The sequence below is a fragment of the Sciurus carolinensis genome, chromosome 2 (assembly GCF_902686445.1).
Source record: "Sciurus carolinensis chromosome 2, mSciCar1.2, whole genome shotgun sequence".
Lineage (NCBI taxonomy): Eukaryota > Metazoa > Chordata > Mammalia > Rodentia > Sciuridae > Sciurus > Sciurus carolinensis.
In genome coordinates this window covers 57,981,124-58,002,141 of record NC_062214.1, presented here as the reverse complement: position 1 = coordinate 58,002,141, position 21,018 = coordinate 57,981,124, and the positions used below count along the sequence as shown (strand labels likewise).

General features: G+C 38.2%; 1 protein-coding gene across 1 annotated transcript in view; it reads left to right on the top strand.

Moving 5' to 3' along the window:
- The window catches only part of Agbl1 (AGBL carboxypeptidase 1), a 726,904-nt gene that overhangs the window by 393,782 nt on the left and 312,104 nt on the right, over window positions 1-21,018 (top strand). The window contains exon 20 of the mRNA XM_047540786.1: window positions 409-585. Within this exon, the coding sequence (XP_047396742.1) occupies window positions 409-585 (177 nt within the window). The remainder of the gene's footprint in view (window positions 1-408; window positions 586-21,018) is intronic.

Below are 21,018 nucleotides of genomic sequence, written 5' to 3'. Positions count from 1 at the left end.
AATTTTGGGTCCCTATAACATCTGTGGTTTCCCAAAGTCTCAACCTAGCAATGTAAGAGACCAAATGTACATGTGCATCCTAGATTCACAGTGATGCAGAAAAGTCAAGGCAGAAGATTATATTCTTTGGAATTGGGCAGGTTGGCATCTGGATCCCATTCTAGTCATTTTGTAGTTGTGGGACTTAAGCTCTTTATTCTAATTTTCCTAAGCCTCAGATTCTTCATCTGCAGAATGATAAAATAAGTTGGTATCCATTTCTCAGGTTTAATAAAATGATTCACAGTAGCATATATTAAGTATTTGATATATAGAGATGCTTCATAACTGTTGAGAAGCTATTTTTTATAATGAATATTCCTAGTCACCTGCAACTCATCATAGTTTGATTTTCTTTTTTAATTGTAGACTCTTCCCAAAATCCTTGATAAGCTAGCACCAGCATTCACAATGAGCAGCTGCAGTTTCCTTGTGGAGAAATCCCGAGCCTCTACTGCCCGGGTTGTGGTGTGGAGAGAGATGGGAGTGTCCAGAAGCTATACCATGGAGAGTAGCTACTGTGGCTGCAACCAGGGCCCCTATCAGGTATGTAAAGCTGCAGCCTCCTCATGGTTTCTGCCTCTCCACGTAGTCTAGCTCTGCTCCTTTACCTTGAAGAACTGTTTAATGATCATCTTTGTCTGCAGCATCATCACTGTTGGTCCTGGAAGCTATGTGTACATGCCTTCCAATTTGATTTCTTAATCAGCTCTCCTCACCAGCAAGCCACAGGAAGCCTTCTTTTGACCTGCATCCCCAACTTTTACAGAGTCTCTGCCTGCTTGGGCTCAGTTATATGCATAGAAATCTGTTATCTTTTGCAATATGTGGATTAGTCTCATAAACATCATCGAGGGTATAGGTCATCTATGGATATTGTTAATATACTTACATAATGTGTTTGTTTTCTGTGCTAGTTTAAATCAGCATCTCTCTGTGTTACCCAGTTGTCACCAGGGCACACAGGAATATGTGTGTAGTGTGGGTCTCCCAGAATGCATGGGTCTGAGACTCATGCACCAGTGTCAGGGGAAAGTGCTCTTGTATAAATCATGTTCTTTCTACAGCTATATTAACTGCATGAGCAGCTGGATAGCTGCTATAGCAGGCTGTTCTGGCTGCTCTTCCCACTCCCCCATAGAGAAGCATAAATAAAGGACATTGTGACACTGCCAGGGTAATAGAGTCTTTTAAATTTCTTAGGCAAGCTGACAGACGACTCCTTGGTGACTTCCATTCAACCCCAAGAATACCTGGACCTCACCAGCGTTAAAACTCATTGTGTTGGCTTTGATACTCTCCTGGAGCAGCCAGGAAGCACTTGGCATCTATGCAATCCAGAGCTTGTAGAAATCTGTTAGCTATCAAAGACAGTGCAGGGAGTGACAGGCTATGAACATTATCTAACTTCCCACCTGGTCCAAGAGATTTTTGACACTGGGTTAACTGAACTGCTCATTTTGGCCCATGAGTTCTGTCAAATAGTCCAAATGGTTGCTTCAAGGAATTATTTTGTTGCTGGATTAATAAGTTATTAGACTGCATTAATTACATTTATTCGTATTAATGTGAATACAGAATAAGAGTTGAGATCATTATGTGGGTAGCAAAAGACCTCACTCTTCAATATACCAACGGTGCTGAAAGCTACTTACCTCCATGAACCTATGTTTCAAATACAGATTTTAATGTGGATTCTTTTCCTCCCTATCACACAAGATTTTTGTAAACACATATATGAATTTACTTGGAGGTTATATCATCAGGAATCTTTATTTACTTTATTGGCATACAAACCTATATGATTACAAAAATAAAAGCCTGGGAAACTGTGATCCTATGGCCTTATGAACATAGGTTTGTGCCTCACTAGCTGTATGCCTCTTTGTGGGAAGGGGCCCATCATTTGCTTAGAAGGCATTCCATGCAACCCTTCACAGATTTATTGGATCAGTGACTCTCATTGACTTTGTTTCTCCAAGCACCAATTCAGACTAACAACTTCTAGTCACATAAATATCAATGCCATTCATGATAAATCAACTGGACATTCAAAGTCCTTTGAAGCTGCTTGAAAACTAAAGGACTCATAGGTCCAGGCCCTCATGAACTCTCCATCTTCCATGCAACGCACATAACAACTGTTGGAAATGAGAAAGAACGAAAGACTTTCACCCAATGAAATGACTTTCAGGTATCAACACAGCATTTATCCTGTGAAATTTTCCACTGACCTTTGCATGGGGTCTCCAGAAGGAAGAATGGAGGGAGAACTGGCTAGAGAAAACCCTAATAGTGCCAAACCTGCTTTTGGTTTAATGGTCCCATTCTCTATATGAAACACCTCTCTGAATGGATTGGTTTTCTCTTTCCCTTTGTTTTCTTGTCCTTACAAACATCGTTGAGTAACTTAGCAGAATTGCAGACAGTGAGCAAGGGCATGGTGAGTAATTTTACATATGGGAGAGCCCACCCCAGGGGAAGGAGGCCAGCCCAGAGTTGGGTGTTTTGGTGATTTTCGTTTGAGGTATATAATAAAGTCTATGAGCTATAAAGCAGTATAGAAATTTCCATCCTGAACATATTGCAAATGATTTTTGTACATTGAGAAGCTGAGTCCCAATTGGGTCTTGAGGTTATTATTCTAAGGTCATCTTTCCATTTTTTGTTTAGCATTACCATTTATCCAAAAGATGGAGGATACTTAAGTACACCCACGAGGGGCATTCCTTCCTTCCTTCATAAGAATATAAATATTTTTGCAGTTTCTCTGGTTAATGTGGCTTTAAAGTAGTTCCAATCATTTCTCCCCCAGCACACTAAGTACCTGATTTGTTAGTAGTGAAATGAAATATCATTTCTTACAGTGACATTTATGTTGGAACTGCATTAAAGAACATAAGCTATTACCTTCAAATAATTATTATTAATATGATATTTTCTCTTCTATTTTCCAGTCTATAGTTGGCTAATTTGAAAAAAAAAAACTCCTGCTTTTATTTCTTTGGAATATAGTCTCTGCTGCTAGTCATACACTTAAGATCCATAATTTGTATTTCATGTAAAAGACCCACCCACTGAGAGATTTACTTTATCACTTAGGGACTGGCCCAAAGTTATTGAGGCTGTGGAGGGCAAGGCTAAATGGAAAGAAGCATCCTTTGGGGGCTCATTTTTTAGAGGCATCCAGTCTATGTGGACAGCTGTGTGGTTCATACTAAGAGCTTGTGACCTGCGGTCATATATGTGGTATGTCTTCACATACAAAGGCATGTGATTGGACCCTGTGGGCTGCTAGTGGCTTAGGAGAACAATATAAGCACTCCCACCCAAGCAGGCTCTGGACCTGCTTCTTGGCTACACCACTGACTTGTGGGACATTAAGATGGCCTTAGTCAGAGGAAGGACAGAAGATGGGTGACTCATCTGAGGCTCGAAGAGTGAGTCAACTAGCCCTTAAATTTACTTATGCGAGCTACCTCCTTTGTACTGTGGATGCTCCATGTGATCTGTTTTCTCCAATCCCCACAGAGTGATCTTTCAATAATCCAGATCAACTCAAGTCATGTAATCTGTCCAATGTCTTCATTATGTTTAGGTAAAATCCAACTCTTTTTCCTGATGTTAAGTCTTTTTACAATCTCTCTATTTTTTTTTACATACTCAGTACTTGCTCTAGTGCAGAGTCAGTATTAAAAATGTGTGATGACAGACGAATGAATAAGTGAACAAATGAATCAACAGCAATTTCTAGGCTGTCAAAGGATGATCCTCTATGTGTATAGGTAGCTAGAAAAGAAGAAGAAATCACTGTGGTCCAAGTGTGACCAGAAGTCACTCTAAAATGGAGATTCTCAGAGTCATTGCAGCGTATGGAAATGGGAAATGTGTGGGTGGGAGAGGGAAAGGCATAGAATGCAGAGCTGAGACCTCTCAGACCTGTCACTATGAACATGATTTGAGAGCATCTAATGGATTCTTTCCCAGAGTAAATCCAGGTGTGGAATCTCTTATGGCCACATTCTAATATCAGATGATGATTAGCAGAAAGACTTCCATTAATACACATGGTAGATGCTGTGGTCCACCCTTTAGGTGCCTGTTTAGGACCCAGGCATTCATTTCCCCTGGCTACTCACAGCTGTGTCCATTAACAGGAATTGATGGTGGCTGCAGGAAGTGGCCTTGCCCAAAGCTGTGGTTCCTTCCTGAGAGCAGCCTGCATCCAATGGCTGTCCTATGTGGGTGCAAAGGCCTGGCCTCCTTGCCTACATTGGGACAACTCCAGGGGGCTATTCCAGCTCTCAAATTCCCTGTAGGATCAGCTGGAGTCTCTGTTGCAAGTGCATTGCAGATCCACTTCCCCTCTGCCCAATTTTGCTTTCCTCACCACTCACAGGTGTTGTTCCAATGAGTACTCCCCAGAAGTCCTGCTACATGTAATTCTCAGAGTCTCAGAGGATGCTTCTTGGGGGAAACAACTTATAACAGTGCTTCAGAAAGACTTGGATGAGAAAACATAAATGTTGGAACTAAGCATTCAAGCTGTTGAAGATGATTTGACAGGGATGAATTTCATATAGGCAATTAAGACATCTGAGCTCAGCAATTTTTTTCCTGTGTCCTTTCTTTCACACTGTTTGCCTTAGGTTCTTAAGGCATGAGTCCCCACCCACTTTCTTCACCTCAAATTGGAGACAATGCTTGGTGCAGGGTTTCTTGCAGTGGTCCAGAATGGAGGCAGGTTATATTAGTTTGTGTAGATGCTACAGCAAATGACCACAGAGTGACTGAAAACAATAAGTTTATTCTCTCACAGTTCTGGAGGGTAAAAGTCTGAAATCAAGGCATCAGCAGGGTGGTGTTTTCTCTAATAGGTTTAGAGGAGAATATGTTTCATACTTTTAGTTGTTGGTATTGCCCCAAATCCTTTGTGTTCCTTGACTTGTAGATGGAAAAGTCTCACCTCTTCCTTTGTTATCACTCTTCATCTCTCTTCTAATCTTATTAAGGACACCAGGAATACTGGGTCAGGGTCTACCTTACTCCAGGATAACCTCACTTTAACCAATTATATCTGAAATGACCCTATTTCTAAATAAGGTCACATTCTGATATTCTGGGAAGGAGAAGAGCTTGGTGGGGGTACTATTCAACCTAGTGATCTAGGTCATGGAACAATGCAGAACACAGACCAAAGAATGAAGGAAAGGATTTTATTCTTCTCTTTACATTGTCATGGTATAAAGCCTGGTATATGTTATAACAGCTCTTGTTATTCTTTACCTCATGATGAGGAAAATGAGGTTTAGATTTTCTTGGAGCATCTTGGAAAATAAGTTTGAGAGTCATTCTGTGTATGAGGCGTGCTGGTTACTACTGCTTGAGTATTATGATATACAATTTTAACATAGCAGTAATGAAAATAAACTCATCTATGGTACTCAAAATGTGCTCAGCCCTTACCATATTAAGTTACTCCACATCTGTTATGGCACAACCAAGCATCATGTTCAGTTCTATTGTCATGGTCATCCTTATTTTACAAATGAGGACACTTAGGCAAAGAGATTAAGCAACTTGCTTAAGGTCACACAGCTAGTAAATTTTAGAGCCAGGATTGGAAGACCACAGAACTGGCACTGGGGTCTGTGCTGTTACCCACTGTGCTTTCTGCCTCATAGAAAGTAGTTGGTTAAAGGAGTCCTTGGCTTCAGAAACAGGAGACCCAGCTGCTGTACTTATCTGCCATTAAGTAGATCTGTTACAACAGGTGAGTTGCTTAATCTCTCTGGTCACAGTTTTCTGATTTACAACAGATGACATAATTAGAACAAAGAGATGGACATGTCTCTGCTAAATTTATGCTTGACAAAGGCTGACTACCTGAGTGCCATTGAATTTCTGAATCACCTACACAATGTGACCCAGCATGATTTTGGAACTCTTAAGAATCTTCTGTAACTTGTTCCAAGTATGCAACATTTTTTCCAGGAAGTAGGTTCTACTACTTTGAGCATGATTCATTTTTGTCAGGAGACTTTGGCTGCTTAATTCACAAATATCCCTCTATCCTGTTCAGTCTATCCTGGCTGGTCTTCTCTTTAAAAAACTTTCCAAAGTAAGCAAACAGGAATGGGAGGAATTCAATACATATGAAATGAAACTTTCTACCAGTTTCTCCATTAGGATAAATATGGGAGCAAAATCTTCAGTAAAACACCTATTTTAAGCTCTGGTAGGTGACCTCCTGTACGACTTCCTATGCTCACTTTACTTCCTACTGACTTCTTGTCTAGTCCATCAGAGGCTCACACAGCTCTAGGGACTTACATAGCCCAGACTAAGACTCTTCTGCAGAATTGCCTTGTACTAGGCACAAAAGCAGTAAATACACAAACACACACACTATACACAAATATATGTACTCACCAATGATTCTCAAACCGTAGAGTCATAAAGGAAGCATAGCTTATTGTTTAGTGTAAGTTTCTGTGGAGTTCCAAGGAGAACTTGTCATTCACAACCATGACCTTGAAACAGTCCCAGACCTCTATGAACTTCAGTGGTAAACATGATGTTCCTCATACTTCTATTTAAGGGAGCTGCTCTAAAACAGAATTAGCCACTATCAGTAAAACATTTATCACTGTTTCATAGTAAAAACTCACTACATGTTTACACCCAATACATGTTTACTATTTATATTATTATTATTGTTGATTTTCTATTTGAATTAACAGACTTTTAGTCATAATCATCTTATTTAGGCCTTCTTAATCAATACCTTTGAGTTTAGAGGCAAATTCTCTTTGATTTTTATAAGCTCTAATATATAACTAGGTTTTAAGAATCACAGATTTTTTACTTTTATAGAGATTGATATCCATATATCTATATTTATAGACCTACCTACATCAAAGAAATTCCTGCATATATTTTTTAAACATTTCCTTTTTTATCTACCATTTATTCTAGCTATCAATTTCCTATCAGCATAATCTATAGTATAGCTGATTCATATCTGAGGTCCTGAAAAAGGAATGGGGAAGAGAAAGAGGAAAGAGTAAGCGTGAATGGCAGACTGAGGAACAAATTTAAATTTCTAGGAAGACTGTTGAATTTAAAAGCTATTCTAATCATGACTGCAACTCTAGCATGTACTTTGGATTACTATTCTCAAGTCACTGCCTTCTCCTACAGGTAACCATGTAAGGACATACAATTCCTTTTGGTCTTTGAGGAGGAGGATATTTTACTTTCATTAATATAATCTGAGAAACAATATTTGGTAATCTAACGTGAGGAAAAGTTTGAGGTACCCTCCCTCAATTTTAATGTACATTGGATCACCTAGGGAGCTTAAATAATGCAGATTTCTCAACCCTGGGCCTGAGATTTCATTGATTTAGGACAAAGCCCAAGAATTTGCACTTCATCAAGGGTCCCAGGGCTCAGTCATTGAGTGACTATGGCAGAATACCCAGATCAAATGTAAGGGGCTAGTTCTTAAAACTGTTTTTTTTTTTTCGTATTTTGGTCTTGGTACTGATCCTCTTTGGGTTCTAGAAAATTTCTCATGGCTTTGATTAGAAAGCCTCAAATTTACTTTTTTGTTTTCTTTTCTTTTTTGTCCCTGCTTTCTAGGTAGATTAACTTAGTTTTCCTGTAAGTATTGCACTTAAAAACTGTCTAACATCCATTCCAGTAAGAATTTGTAGGTGTTCTCATTTTGTCTTTTGTTTTTCCCTAGCCTCTAGGACACTCCCAGGTCGAATTCCTTAAAATTGGTGTTTTTGAACAATTTTTGAACGTATGTTTTAGTTATGGAGCTGAGGCCTTCCAGGAAACTGAGGCAACACAAAGACCCCCCACCTCCCACCTCTTCAAACCCTGAATCTGTGGACCATTTCAGAAAGACTTCAGACATGTCACTCAGAGTAACAGGAATGAATTTATTGAAGGGATAGGAAAAGGGAAAAGGGGACACTATCAAGGGAGAGTGGGTCCTCTCAGAGAAGAGATGGACATGTGCCTCTCCTGCACTCCAGTTTTACTGGGGATCCCAGAGAGGTTTCCAGAGAGTCACTACCAAGGTTCAACCTCTTGACTTTTGACTGACAGCAAGGTGACATCAGACTTTCAAATCCCATTGTCATGGCAACTCTGGGTCACCTTGGCCCATGCTGACTGTTCTAATTGGTTTCTTAATCATACATTTTTACAGATGCTATGGCTAGGAAGAACAATCAAATTTCCCAGAGTTTCAGGATCTGGTCACAAAAGGACTCCTGGGTTCTTTCCATGGACATTGTCTTGGACCTGCATTTCCCTGCAGTTACCAGTTAGTTTGCTGAGGAATGTGACCGGGTAATGTAGAATAATTCTCTTAACCTTGTGTTCCCTCCATCCTCATCTGTCTATTCCCTAACACTATTAAGAACACAGAGAGAGATATATACAAAATTATTCAGTTAATGCACATTTTTCTGGGGGAGAGAAGCTATAGTTTTAAAGAGATGCTTAAAAGGGTGTGTTACCCAACAAAAAAAAGATTTAGAGCTCATGCCTTAATTTATTGAGTCTAAGATATCTTGAGGGCCCTTCACAGCTTCCTAGTTTTGGGTCAGCTCTAGAAGTGCTTGACTTGAATTGTGAAATCAGCCAGAGTCTGTAACTCACTGAATAGTTCTGTCTACATATCAATTAAGCACAAGAACAATGATGCATCTCATTAAGTGTGTATTGGATTAACTCCATCTAAATCTTCTGTGATTACATAAGATGCTAATCTTCTCAGGATGCTCTTGCTCACAGGTGTTGGTTTAGCCCAAGCAGCAGCAGCAGCAGCACACTGGCATTTATTAGAAAGCAAAATGTCTGGCCCCACCTGCTGAAACAGAATCTGCATTTGAAGGAGATTCCCCAGGTAATCCATGTTCCCAATAAAGTTTGAGAAGCACTGAAGAATCAAGAAAAGGACGTTGGGGAGCTTCTGCTCCTTTTCCTTAATGCAGACATTGTTTCCAGAATTTTTTTCATTTTCCTTTTTTTTTAGACTGGAATGAGGATGTCGTATGTGAATATGATTTAAAAGTTGAATGTAAGCCCAATATGAAGACATTTTGTTGACCTGTGCTAACATTTTAATGTGACATGAACTTTTCTTTCTTTGTCCATGTTCTGTAACAGCCTTCTGCTCTCCAGGGCTTAAAGAAAGGGACAGTTTTCCAAATGCTTGTTTTGCCATTGGAGTATCATTTTATTTCCTTCTCAGTGCAGATATGAAATCCAGATGCTAATCCATCATTTCAGTGTGAAACTATTTGAACTGCTTGTCCATACCCTCTCTTTTCTTATTAATTGTGATTCAGCAAGTGTCGATTGCTGTTCTGTTTTTTATTTTTAAATCTCTTTCTATATGATATCGAAGCACGTTATGAACAGTTTATTAACTCACTGAAGGTTTGATGATATTATGAAATATTGTCCTCATTCTGCAGCCCTTAGTTCCATAATGCCTGTCAGTAGTATAATAGAATATTAAAAGGAATTAAATAAAATCAAGAGGTAGAGATGCTAATAAGGTTGCCAGCAGGGCCTTTCCTGGGATTACTAAAACCCTGGGAGCCTTGAATTTTAAATGCCCATTGTAGAAAGTGATTCCTTGAATCAAAAAATAAGGAGGGATTCTGACACTTGGATAATCCATTAAGCCTCAAATGACCTCTGATTCTTAAAAATAATTGGTTTCAAAGAACCAAGAAGAAGAAAAGATAGTTTATCTTTGTAAATCTTACTATCCCTATGTGATCAATGTAAATGCAATAAGCCGATTCCCTTAAGAGCAAACATCTAAACCAGAGCAAGCCAGGGTTTTATTTAACTTGTAGCATAGGAAAAGCGGATTGGCCCAACCTGGGATGCTTATCTTTGGTCTCTGGTGCACAACTGAGTCCTTGGTGAGTAACATCTTCATACAAAGGTGCTGAGAAAGACAGAGTTCAAGTCAGTGAGAAACTATCCACAGAGCATAAATAAGGTGGTATTTTATAACCACCTCCAATACGTCCTTGACTATGAAGTGAAGACGCAAATCCTCCAGCCAACTCTTTGACAATTTCCATTGTCTGCATTCTATTAGAGTTGTTACAGGGCTGGGGGCTTCAGGGAAACTGAGGCAGCAAGAAGGCCCTCCATTCAAACCTCATTCTTGCAATCAAGTCAGAAAGATTTTAGAAATTGTCACTCAGAACAATAGGCATAAGTTTATTAGAAGGGATGGGAAAGGGGACACTCTCAAGGTAGAGACTGGGTTCTCTCAAAAAGATGAACAGTGTGCCCATCCTGCCCTCCAGTTTTATTGGAGTGCCAGAAAGTTTCTAGAGTCCTGTCCACATCACCTTTTGACTTTTAACTGAAAGTAGAATACATCAGACTTTCAAGTCCCCATTGCCATGACAATTCTAGGTCACTTTGGCCTATGTTGGCTAGTTCTAATTGGAACCTGTTCTTACAGATTTTATAGTTATGGGGAATTATCCTTATCTCCCTGAATTCTAGGATCTGGTCTGTGTAAAGTTCACAAAATTCCCCTTTTAGGGTAACTCACGTACCTCTTGTCAGTATTATTTTGGGTCTCCATTTCTCCTCCAGATAATAGTTTGCTGAGAAATGTGACATATCCTGTTGACTTTAGCCAGTCTGAACCATAGATAAATTGCTTTTTTAAAGTGAAAGCATGTGGGGGTCAGCACAGTGGGCCCATTTTTTTAGAATTATCCCCTTAGCCTCATGTTCCCACCACTCACATCTGCCTGTTTCCTATCAGAGTAACCTTAAAGATTTCTGTTTTTAAAGTAAGCCATAATTCTTTCTCTGCCTGTGTTCCCTGAATCACAATGAGAACCCTTTAGAATACTTTGAACCCTGTTGTTAGAAGACAAGCATTAGATGTTGTTATATAAACTCATAATTGTTTCATCAGTCAACATGTATTTATTAGGTATCTACTTTGTTTTAAGATGAAGTTAATGATTGCAGATGTACATAGGAAACTCAGAACCCTTAGCCAAGGCAAGACACGTGGTCACTGCATCTTCATTCTTCATTCATTCTTTCATTCATCATTTGAGAAACATTTTTTAAAAATCCACAGTATGTTAAATGCCAAGAATATGACAGAGAGTAGAATTGGCAGCTTCCTCTTCTCCCAGAACTTCTAGTACAGCCAGAGGCAGATAATTAAATAAGTGAGAAGAGAAGAGAGCAGGGTGGAAAGATTTGAGCACTCTAATAGAACACAGGAGGAGATGAAGATTTAGACTTTGGTAAATGCTCGTTTAGTTGAATATGAATTATCCACAAGTTTTCTTGGGGTATGTATGAAATTGAGAAAGGTAACATCTGGTAAAATAGAAGAAATTTGTTTGAAAGTAGGACAGGGTGGTTGAGTTCTTGATTTTTCTTTCATCCTGGTTACTTTCATCCTCCATCTTACTTCACATTTCTAAATCTCACCGTATAATTCCCCATGGGTCATGCTGCATCGGACCACAGTGGAGTTCTCAAGCACATCGTCCCACTCCTGATTCCAGCTTGCCTTCCTTGGGAATACAGCCCAACGTGGTCTTTCCATGGAATTTGCAGTTTGCATGAATCAAAAAGATTAAAAATGTTTCCTTGTCCTTCTTAGACTGATAAAGAGTAGTGAAATTTAAATAATAGTAATCTTGATCATTTTGTTACAAATGAAATCCTGGCTATATACACCCCCTAGTATTGCTGAAAACAACAAAAATTACAATATTAAAAAATACCTTCCCTTTTTAAAGTGATTATTAATTTAAAAACCAGATTTATAAACTTTATTATCTCAGAAGAACTGAAAAGCTACCATAGACCAGACATATGAGAAAATGGAAGTGAGAGGTAAGGAAAGTGAGCCAGGGACATGAAATGGAAACTAATGCAAAATATGGCATTGCTGGACTGGGCAGAGCAGTCAGGGAGGTCTGCTTTGCTCTGTGGCATGCAACTGGATAACTGTTATGTCACAGAGGAGGAAGGAGAAAGCAGGTACACAACAGAGCATTCTCTGTACCATCCTATCTTCCTGCTTCCCATTAGTCAAAGTGTGTACCTGGAGGAGTAAACTGGCATATTCAGGTTGCACCATCTGGTCCCTCCTACGGCTCCTTATCCAAGCTCAGACAATTAGATGCAAGACTCATTGGCCTGGCTGCAGATTAGGAGAAAATGAAGGATCCTCCAAGGAATGTGACTGGCAGCTCTAGGGGTGGAAGCTGTGAAGACTCAGCCAGAGCTGAGGGCACCTGAGACAAAGCTCACCACTGGTGGCTCAGGACCCCCTGTTAGTGAGGAATGCAAAGAGGCACCTGGGGTATATGCTACACAATCCTTAAGCAAATCTTAATTTTTTTTTTCTTATTTCTTTTATTTTGTGGTGCTGGGGATTAAACCCAGGGCCTTGTGCTTGCAAGGCGAGCACTCTACCAACTGAGCTATCTCCCCAGCCCAAATCTTAATATTTTATCTGCAAAAGTTATAGCACAAATTGACAGTATCCAAGAAAAATATACATGATCTTTGCCCTTAAAGTTCTACTTCCAGAAATATTAATTCCCAAATTGCACTAACATATGTACATGAATGACATTTCTTGTTAATGGTGAAAACATGGGAGTAATCTAAATTCCCAAAAGTACAGGATTAGTGAAATATGTAATTGTCAGTTTGAACAATGGATGACACAGACAGAAAAAAAGTAGAGGATAAGTAATATTCACATGACCTTTGATACTTCGATACACTAGCGAAGGTTTTGTTGACTGAATTTTGGGTAAATATTTATTCTTTTTTTTAACCTTTAGTGTAGTCATAAGAAAAAGGAATTAAGGACTGTTCTTCCTTCATTGTAAATGTATGTATGTCACTTAGCATAGTCCCTGACACAAAATATTAGTTGATCTTCATCTTCATCATCACATCGTACATATCATCCCACTTGCATATTGTTATACTCAGCCATCCAATGTGAAAATTGAGATGGAGAAAATTTCAGTGGCATTCCCAATCCTTGATAATTAATTAGTGGTATTCCTTAATAATACTATTTTGTCTTGTGTTGATGAAATTTTCATATGTCACAAAGCTGGGACAAGTAGTTATTGCATTATACAGCAAAATTTGTGTATAAAAAGATCTTAGCAAATAGAATCTTGGGCAAAATCTCAAAAGAGGAACCTTATATGGATTCTTGGGAAATCCTGCATTTGGTTAAAACAAAAAGAAACCACTCAACTACAAGAATGTTTATAAAAGTATTTAAGGATTTTTAATTTACTTTCTATGTGATATGAATCAAATGTGAACTATGACTGTTAAAAATGCAAATGTGACATTAGATTACATCAAAATTATTATAATGCCTAAAATGTGAAAGATGATATTTCTCCTTTTTCCAACTCAGTCTAATTGCACTAAAAAAAATGTGTTGCATGCAATATGACTCAATTTCAGGCACATGAGGAAGAATTGTAGTGTAAGTAAGCAAAAGTTTAAAAGAATCTTACAACCATCTAAAGGGGAGGGAGCTTACCTCAAAGGTAGTAGGCATCCATTGACATGACTTAATGAAAAGAGAAATGGGAATGTAACTGCCTTTAACAGCTCTGTGTTGGGTGGGTGGTGCAGGGACACCAGTTGGGAGGAAGGAAGAAAAGCATAAGAAACATATTCAAGAGATATTCGGGAGGTGGAAATGAGCAGATGGAATGGGTTGAGTGGATGAGGGACAAAGAAGTGGAATGTCTACTATGAGGACTTCCAGATTTCTGGACTAGGTATGGAAATGCAAGAAGGCTAATCATCTCGTGGGTGTGTTTGGACAACCACATGCATTAGAAAATGAAACATTCATCATATAATTTATTTGTATGTTAGGAAAGAAAGAAAAGAAGGAAAATTTGTCTTGATAAATAAACTCTGTTGTTGATTCTTTCCATTATATGTTGGAGGCTGCAATCATACCATTAATGGAAGACAATGTGAAATTGCTGAATTAACCTTAAAGGAACTTTCTAACATATAGTCATTACTGCTTCTGCAAAACTGACCTTATTCTTGTTGCAGACTAATTTAAATTCTAAGGCTTTTTCTTCTATGCACTCCAAAATTCTTATTACAGGTTTCTTTACTACTACTACTTGCTAGAAATGCTAATCTATACTTTTGGTAAATTTTGACTGAAGAGAGGAACTCTGGGTCAAACTTAACTATACATGTGAATAAATATATTGTAATGGTTTAGGTATGAGGTGTCCCCCAAATGCTTCTGTGTTAATGCAGGAATGTTCTGAGGTGAAATAATTGGACTGTCAGAGCTGTAAATGAATCAGCCCATCCCAGTTTGAGTGGACTGACTGGGTGGGTGACTGTGAGCAGATAGGGCATGGCTGGAGGAGGTGGGTCATTGTGAGAGTGTCCTAGAAGTTTTCATCTACCCTGTGGCCTGCCCCCTCCCTCTCTCTCTCTGCTTTCCAGGGGCCATGAGGGGAGCAGCTTTCCTTTACCACACCCTTCTACCATGGTGTACTGCCTCATCTTGGACCTGGAGCAATGGATTTGGGCCATCATAGACTAAACCTCTGGAACCATGAGTCAAAATAACCTTTCCCTATTCTAAGTTGTTCTTGTCAGGTATTTTGGTCACAGTGATGAAAAACTGAATAGCCCATGTGTATATTCTAACTATGTTATAGAAAAGGTCAGCGAAAATGTGAAAAGCAGGGTGACTCATAAAAACATGAATCTGTTTCTAATCTGTTTTCTTTTTTGCTATTTTGATGTTTCTTTCTAGACTTTGTTCACATGTACATCTTTATTAGAACTGGTGACTAATCTGTACATATTTTTTTGAATCATTAATCTTAAAATCACCCATCATGAGAATTTCCAGCATAACTTTGAAGATTTTATAATATTGAATGCTTCTAATGATTGCATCTTGTTCCAAAATTACATTGATTTCTCTAGAATTTACTTAAAATGTTTGACATTTAAGTTGCATCCAAACTTTTTGCTACATTATACATCCTTAGGAAGATCTCATGAGTAAACTTTTCCCCTCACTACCAGTATTTTTAATCAGTGGATTAGAGTCTCAGGAGGGGAATTGCTAGGTCTAAGTGTTGGAAAAACTTATAAAACTCGATAAGGCAATATAATTCATTCAATTAAACCTGAGTTGGCACTGAGTGTGCTCATGGTCAGTGTGAAAGATGATTTCCACTTGGAATTTTTAGTTTATACATATCGACCATCAACAGGCAACTCAGTAGAGGAAGGAAGACAATAGAAATGAAATTGCCACTTTTATTTAAAATATTTTTCTCAAATTCCATCTTCTCTTAATTCTGATGGGTTCTTTCTTATTCTCCACCCCCATCCCTATCAACTAATGGTGATATCTAGTAGCAGTGTTTCTCTCTCTTAGGTATCTTGTTTTCTCTTTTAGATATACTAGCAAAGAAAGGAATTCATGAGTGGGTTTGTCTATGTTTTAGCAGTTAGGAAATAATATCCATTGCATTTACCATCAGATTGACTTCATTTTATCATCATTTTATCAGTCATTTGAAATCTCATTTACCACGGCATCCATTGCCAGTTACCATAACAAATCAATTTGTGTGTCCTAACACTCCTCAGTCACTCTTCAGTCACCCACAAATAGGTTGAGTGCAGCTGTCATGATCAACACTCACATATAACCTAGGAACAGACCCTTCTCTCACTAATCTCCCTGACATAGCTGCTTCCTCACTGGTTCAATGCAGGGATAGAAATAAGACCATCTGTGGACTCAGTCATGAAACATTAAAGAGGTTGCCAAGAAAGGTGGTGAAATGGAAACTAACAGATTTCTTCCCTTTATCAAAGACACAAGAAATGCATTTACTTTGGATTATAAAGTTCTTATTTAATGATTATGAACACATGTTGGCATGAGATACTAAAAGGATTACCAAAGCAAGGTGATCTTTCTAGTTTGGAGTTTCTCCATCTCAGAAGAGATATCTCCGGAGGAGGGTCTGGAGAAGTTTCTATAGTGAAGGGAAAACTCAACTCAGGACAAGTGAGGTCCTTGGCTTACATGATGGGAAAAAATCTCAGCATGTGCTAGTCAGAGGCACAGGCAGAGGTTTATTTAGGAAAGCAGATACACATTCAAAGGAGAATGTGGCCATCTCAAGAGTGAGAGACACATCTTAGGATTCCTGGCTCCTCTTTTAAAGGAAACTTAGTGGTAGTGGATACGGGGAAGTGTGTATGTATGACATCAGTCCTGTGATCTCAAAACAGTTTTGGTAGTCTGGTCATTGTCAGGATCCTTGGTCTTCATATTTTGACCAATAGATAAATGATGGAAAATTTCCTAAATTTTAGGGTCCTCAAAATATATCTCTCTTTACTTAATCTATTTATTGGTTGGTCAATTAATGGTGCACAAGATAATTATTTTAAGTGAATTTTTAGTTAACTTTAAGATTTACAGATTTTCCAGGAATTTCAGAATGATAGGCCTTGGAGAAAGATCAGCTTAGGAAGTGATGGACCTGAAAAACTACATGGAACTTCTGAATTAGAATTTAATTTACTTGTCCTTCCTATATAGCTTTCTTTTTTTAACCTATTTTTTTTTTTTTTTTTCATTTCTTCTATCCTACTTCATTGACATCTGGGACTGGATAATTCTTTGTTGTGGGTACTGACCTATACATTGTAGGCTGTTTAGCAGCATCCCTGGTCTTCACACACTAGATGCCAGTAGCACCTCTATAGTTGTGGCACTCAAAACTGCATTCTGATAATGCCAATTATCCCCTTTATGTCAAAATCATTCAGTATTGAGCACCATCACTTAGTTATGAATGTTTTGTTTCCCAGGTACCGTTTTTGAGTCTTGGTTTCCTTATTTGAAAAGCTAAAAAATTGAATTGGATTATATCCAGTTACCCTCTAACTCTAAGGTATTTTAACATGCCTAACCAAGGAATATGAACTTACTGATCTATATAATCTTTCAAGTCCTTGAGTCTTGTGGTTCCTGAAGGTAAAAAATTTTTTTACTGTTCTGAAATTGTTTTAAAAGAAGTCCCATGGTGTTACCAGTTGCTGAATGTAACCATGATGGACTAGTATTTTCTATGAGGCAGAAAGTCTTTAGAGATCAAAACTGGAAATTTTAGGTATGATAGAGGAAGAGGATAGGAGAATGCTGGCCGAAATTAAGAGTAAATAAAAGTCAGGTCCAAGTAAATGGATTTCAAGTCTGTAATGATACACATTGCTTCTGTTACATACAAACAAAAGGTAAGAGAATGAGACTCAGGAGTTCAGGAATTATTTTTCTAGGAGCACAAGTTTCCATTAGAAACCTTCTTCACTTGGGTCCTTAAGTTTTGCAAGTAATGAGACTAAATATGAAACCCGTGAATTGCTTCCAGAGTAGATGAAAAGAAAATATGAAATTCAGAACAAAGATGAGACACTGAAACTCAGAAGTTTGAGGCTGTCAGGGTGAAGCAGTAAGAAGGCAAGTAAAACAGTAAGCCCCACTCCACATTGCTCTAGAAATGTTTGGACACAAAGACATGTTACCTGTCAACCTGCCCCATGCGCTGAATAGAACCAAATGCTTGGCATCCAGCTTCATAGGCAAGATCATTTTTATATGGGAGATAATTCTTGATAAAACTGAATCAGAAAGAAGAGGAAAGAATATTAAATCTCTCATTTTTGTTTACTCTTTACTGTGTCTCTTTTTCTCTCCTAACCTATAATTCTAAGTTATCTAAGCAGAACATCCTACTTCTAAGGGTCACATAGTGAGCATTCATCACTGTGAATATAACGAGTAATGTTATTTGAGTCCTGTCATGAGCTTACTTGGCTTGACCTCAACATCACAATAAATCATAATATTTATTAGAGTTTATATCTTCTTCTATTTACATGTGCTAGATTAACTGACAATATAAAACTATAGGGTAATTGCTATTTTTATCATCTCTTTTTTAGGAGAAGCAAATTATGACACAGGATATTTGGGTAACGTCCAAGTTCACACAGAGTAATTTGAAAGAGCTCAAATTTGAAGTCAATCAGATGTGTACCTTGACTCTTTGCTCCTTATGGCTTTATCCTAGAGCTTCCCTGAGCACTCTGTAGACATGGTCTCAGTTTACCCTGATGCTGCATTATTAATTTAGGTAATATTCTTATCTTCATTCTACATATGAGGACATGGAGGTACAGGGAGGTTGAATAATTCATCTAAAGTCACAAGGAAATGAAGTAAGAAATCAGGATTCAAACTAACTTTGATTTCTAACAACCTTTGCTCTTCCCTTCCTGTTCTTTGCCTCCTCTTAGAGGTCATGATGCAAGGTCAGAATGTACTAAGCAATGGCACAGTGACATGGATGTAATTAGAGACATTTATATGGTGGCACGCTTAGTTTGCAAAAGGGAGTTACTATATTTGGTTGCTTGGAGATGTCAGAGAAGGTTTGGTGCAGGGGCTGGTAGTGTTCTGAGTCCAATTTTATAGGCAAAAATTGAGGCTTTCCTGGAAGAAAGAATGGGTTAAGTAAACAGTCCAGTGATGCAGGATGTACACCTGGGAATGCTGTTGCTCAGGTGGTCTTGAGTTAAAGGCAGCAATGGGGTGGACTCTTTTTTTCCAATAGATGTGCTGTCTTTCCTCAGGATTCTCTTGAATGTACAGTGATTCTGGAAAAGCCAGATAAGAAAAATGTGTTTGAGTTAGAAAGAGATATGCGCACATCCACTAAAGTCAGTAGCTGTGGATAACCTCAGAGAGTGACCAAAAAAGTGAAGATGCCACTGTGGGAACCTGCATGGCAGTCACACAACAGTGGCTGGAGTGGGAAAGTGGGGACACTCTTTAAAAATCATGGAGAATCAGTAAAGTAGGAGGCATCTGGCTCTTCTACAATCTGTGGGGGATTTAGCGTTGTCTTTTGACATCATTCTTTTTCTGAAATAAATGGTTTGTCTATTTATACATGTATACACACACACACACACACACACACACACACATACACACATTCTTTGTGATTCTAAATATTAACTTATTTGAAACTAAAAATAATACTTATATTTAACTGAACAATTCATTACACTTAAAGAATAAAGAGTGTGAAAAGAATTTTAAAATTCTGCATTACATCTGCATCAATACAACATGATGATATTTGGAATCAGTGAGTGAGCCTGGGTTGGCTACTGTACTGATAGGTAGTGCAAGCTCTTCAGTGAGGGAGAATAAAGAACATGCACCTTGGGGCTGTCTTTGCTTAAAGGTGTTGTGAAAGGCTCTCTGACACAGTTGGTCTCCTCCAGTTATCACTGACTGATTGGATTCAGCCTATTGGAATCCTGCCGGCACTAACAAAGGAAGGTGCTCCTCCCCCACCCTCCACCAGGAGAATACTGGCTGCAGTAGCCATTGAGGGCAGACCAGCTTGCTGTGCCTGTATGGGAGGGAGGTGCTACTGCAGAGAGCACTGGGAGCTGTCAGATTTGGCTTTTCAGCGTTTTTAATAAGCCTGAAGCTCACATCCACATAGAACTCATTTGCCTGGGGTCAGGCACCACAGCAACCGCAACCTGATCAAATTCAACCCCTGGAGTGTGTGTCAGGCCCTCTGGGATGGATCACAGCAGGTTTACCTCCCAAGCAGAGCTCCACTCCTGGAATCTTCCCTTTGCAGCCCAACTAAGCTTCAGTTGCAGTTCCCTCTCTCAGGCAAGAGTCAGTCCTAGCCCTGGGAGGAGGCAGCAACAACCCAACCATATATGTTTATAGTGACTCTTTTCCAGAGGGAACTGAAGCCACTGTTATTTGCTTTCTGTTAAATGTTTGCTAGTTTTTTAATTGCAAATATGTGTTATCAGTGTTCATTGAGAAAACAGAATGTGCTGATCAGGAAAAGATATTTAAAAAGTCACCCATATATCTACTTTCACAATTTTCATGCATATTTTTCCATAATCACACACACATACATATATGTGCTTGAACATATAAATACTATGCATACATAAATAACATATAAATATATCACATGACTATGTAATATATAAATAATACACATCTATCCCCATCTGTATATTTATGTATGTATGTGTGTGTATATATATATGTATATGTACGTATGTTTACATCTATCTGCCATCATCATCTATTGATACATTCACATACTGCATATACATTGAAGAGCAGATTTTTAAAAATATGAATAACTTATAATTGTTTTGAAATCTATGATTTTTGGTATCTTTTAAAAGTAGCATCAATTGCTGATCACCTGAATTTATTCGTAGTTTTTATTTTTGCTTCAATTGCTTTATAATCCTTCTTCCTTCTTTTCTAGTCCTTCATCCAATCTATCATTTATCTATCTATTCACACATTCTTGGAATCAGTTGAGAATAATTTCAGTGCGTATTTCTATGTGTATTTACTAAAAGCAAGGACATTTATCTTATATTGCAGTAGCAAAGTATTTTCTTACATAAAATCATCACATGAGAAAATAAACATTGCTACAATGTTAGTATCTAACCCAGAGTTCATATTCACATTTCATCAGTTACCCCAGTAATGTACATTGTAACTATCTTTTCCTTGTTTTGAACCATGCAGTTCAAGATCATATGTCACACTTTGTTCATTCACTTTAGTTTAATCTTAAATAGTTTCCTATATTTTATTTCTCCTAACCTTAACATTTTTGGAGAAAATGCTCCTCAATGTGAATTTGTATGTCTGTTTCCTCATTGTTAAATTCAGTTTATGCTTTTTTGGTAGATTTACTACAAAAGTAATGTTGGGCTTTTCCCAGTGGGACCTATCAGGAAGTT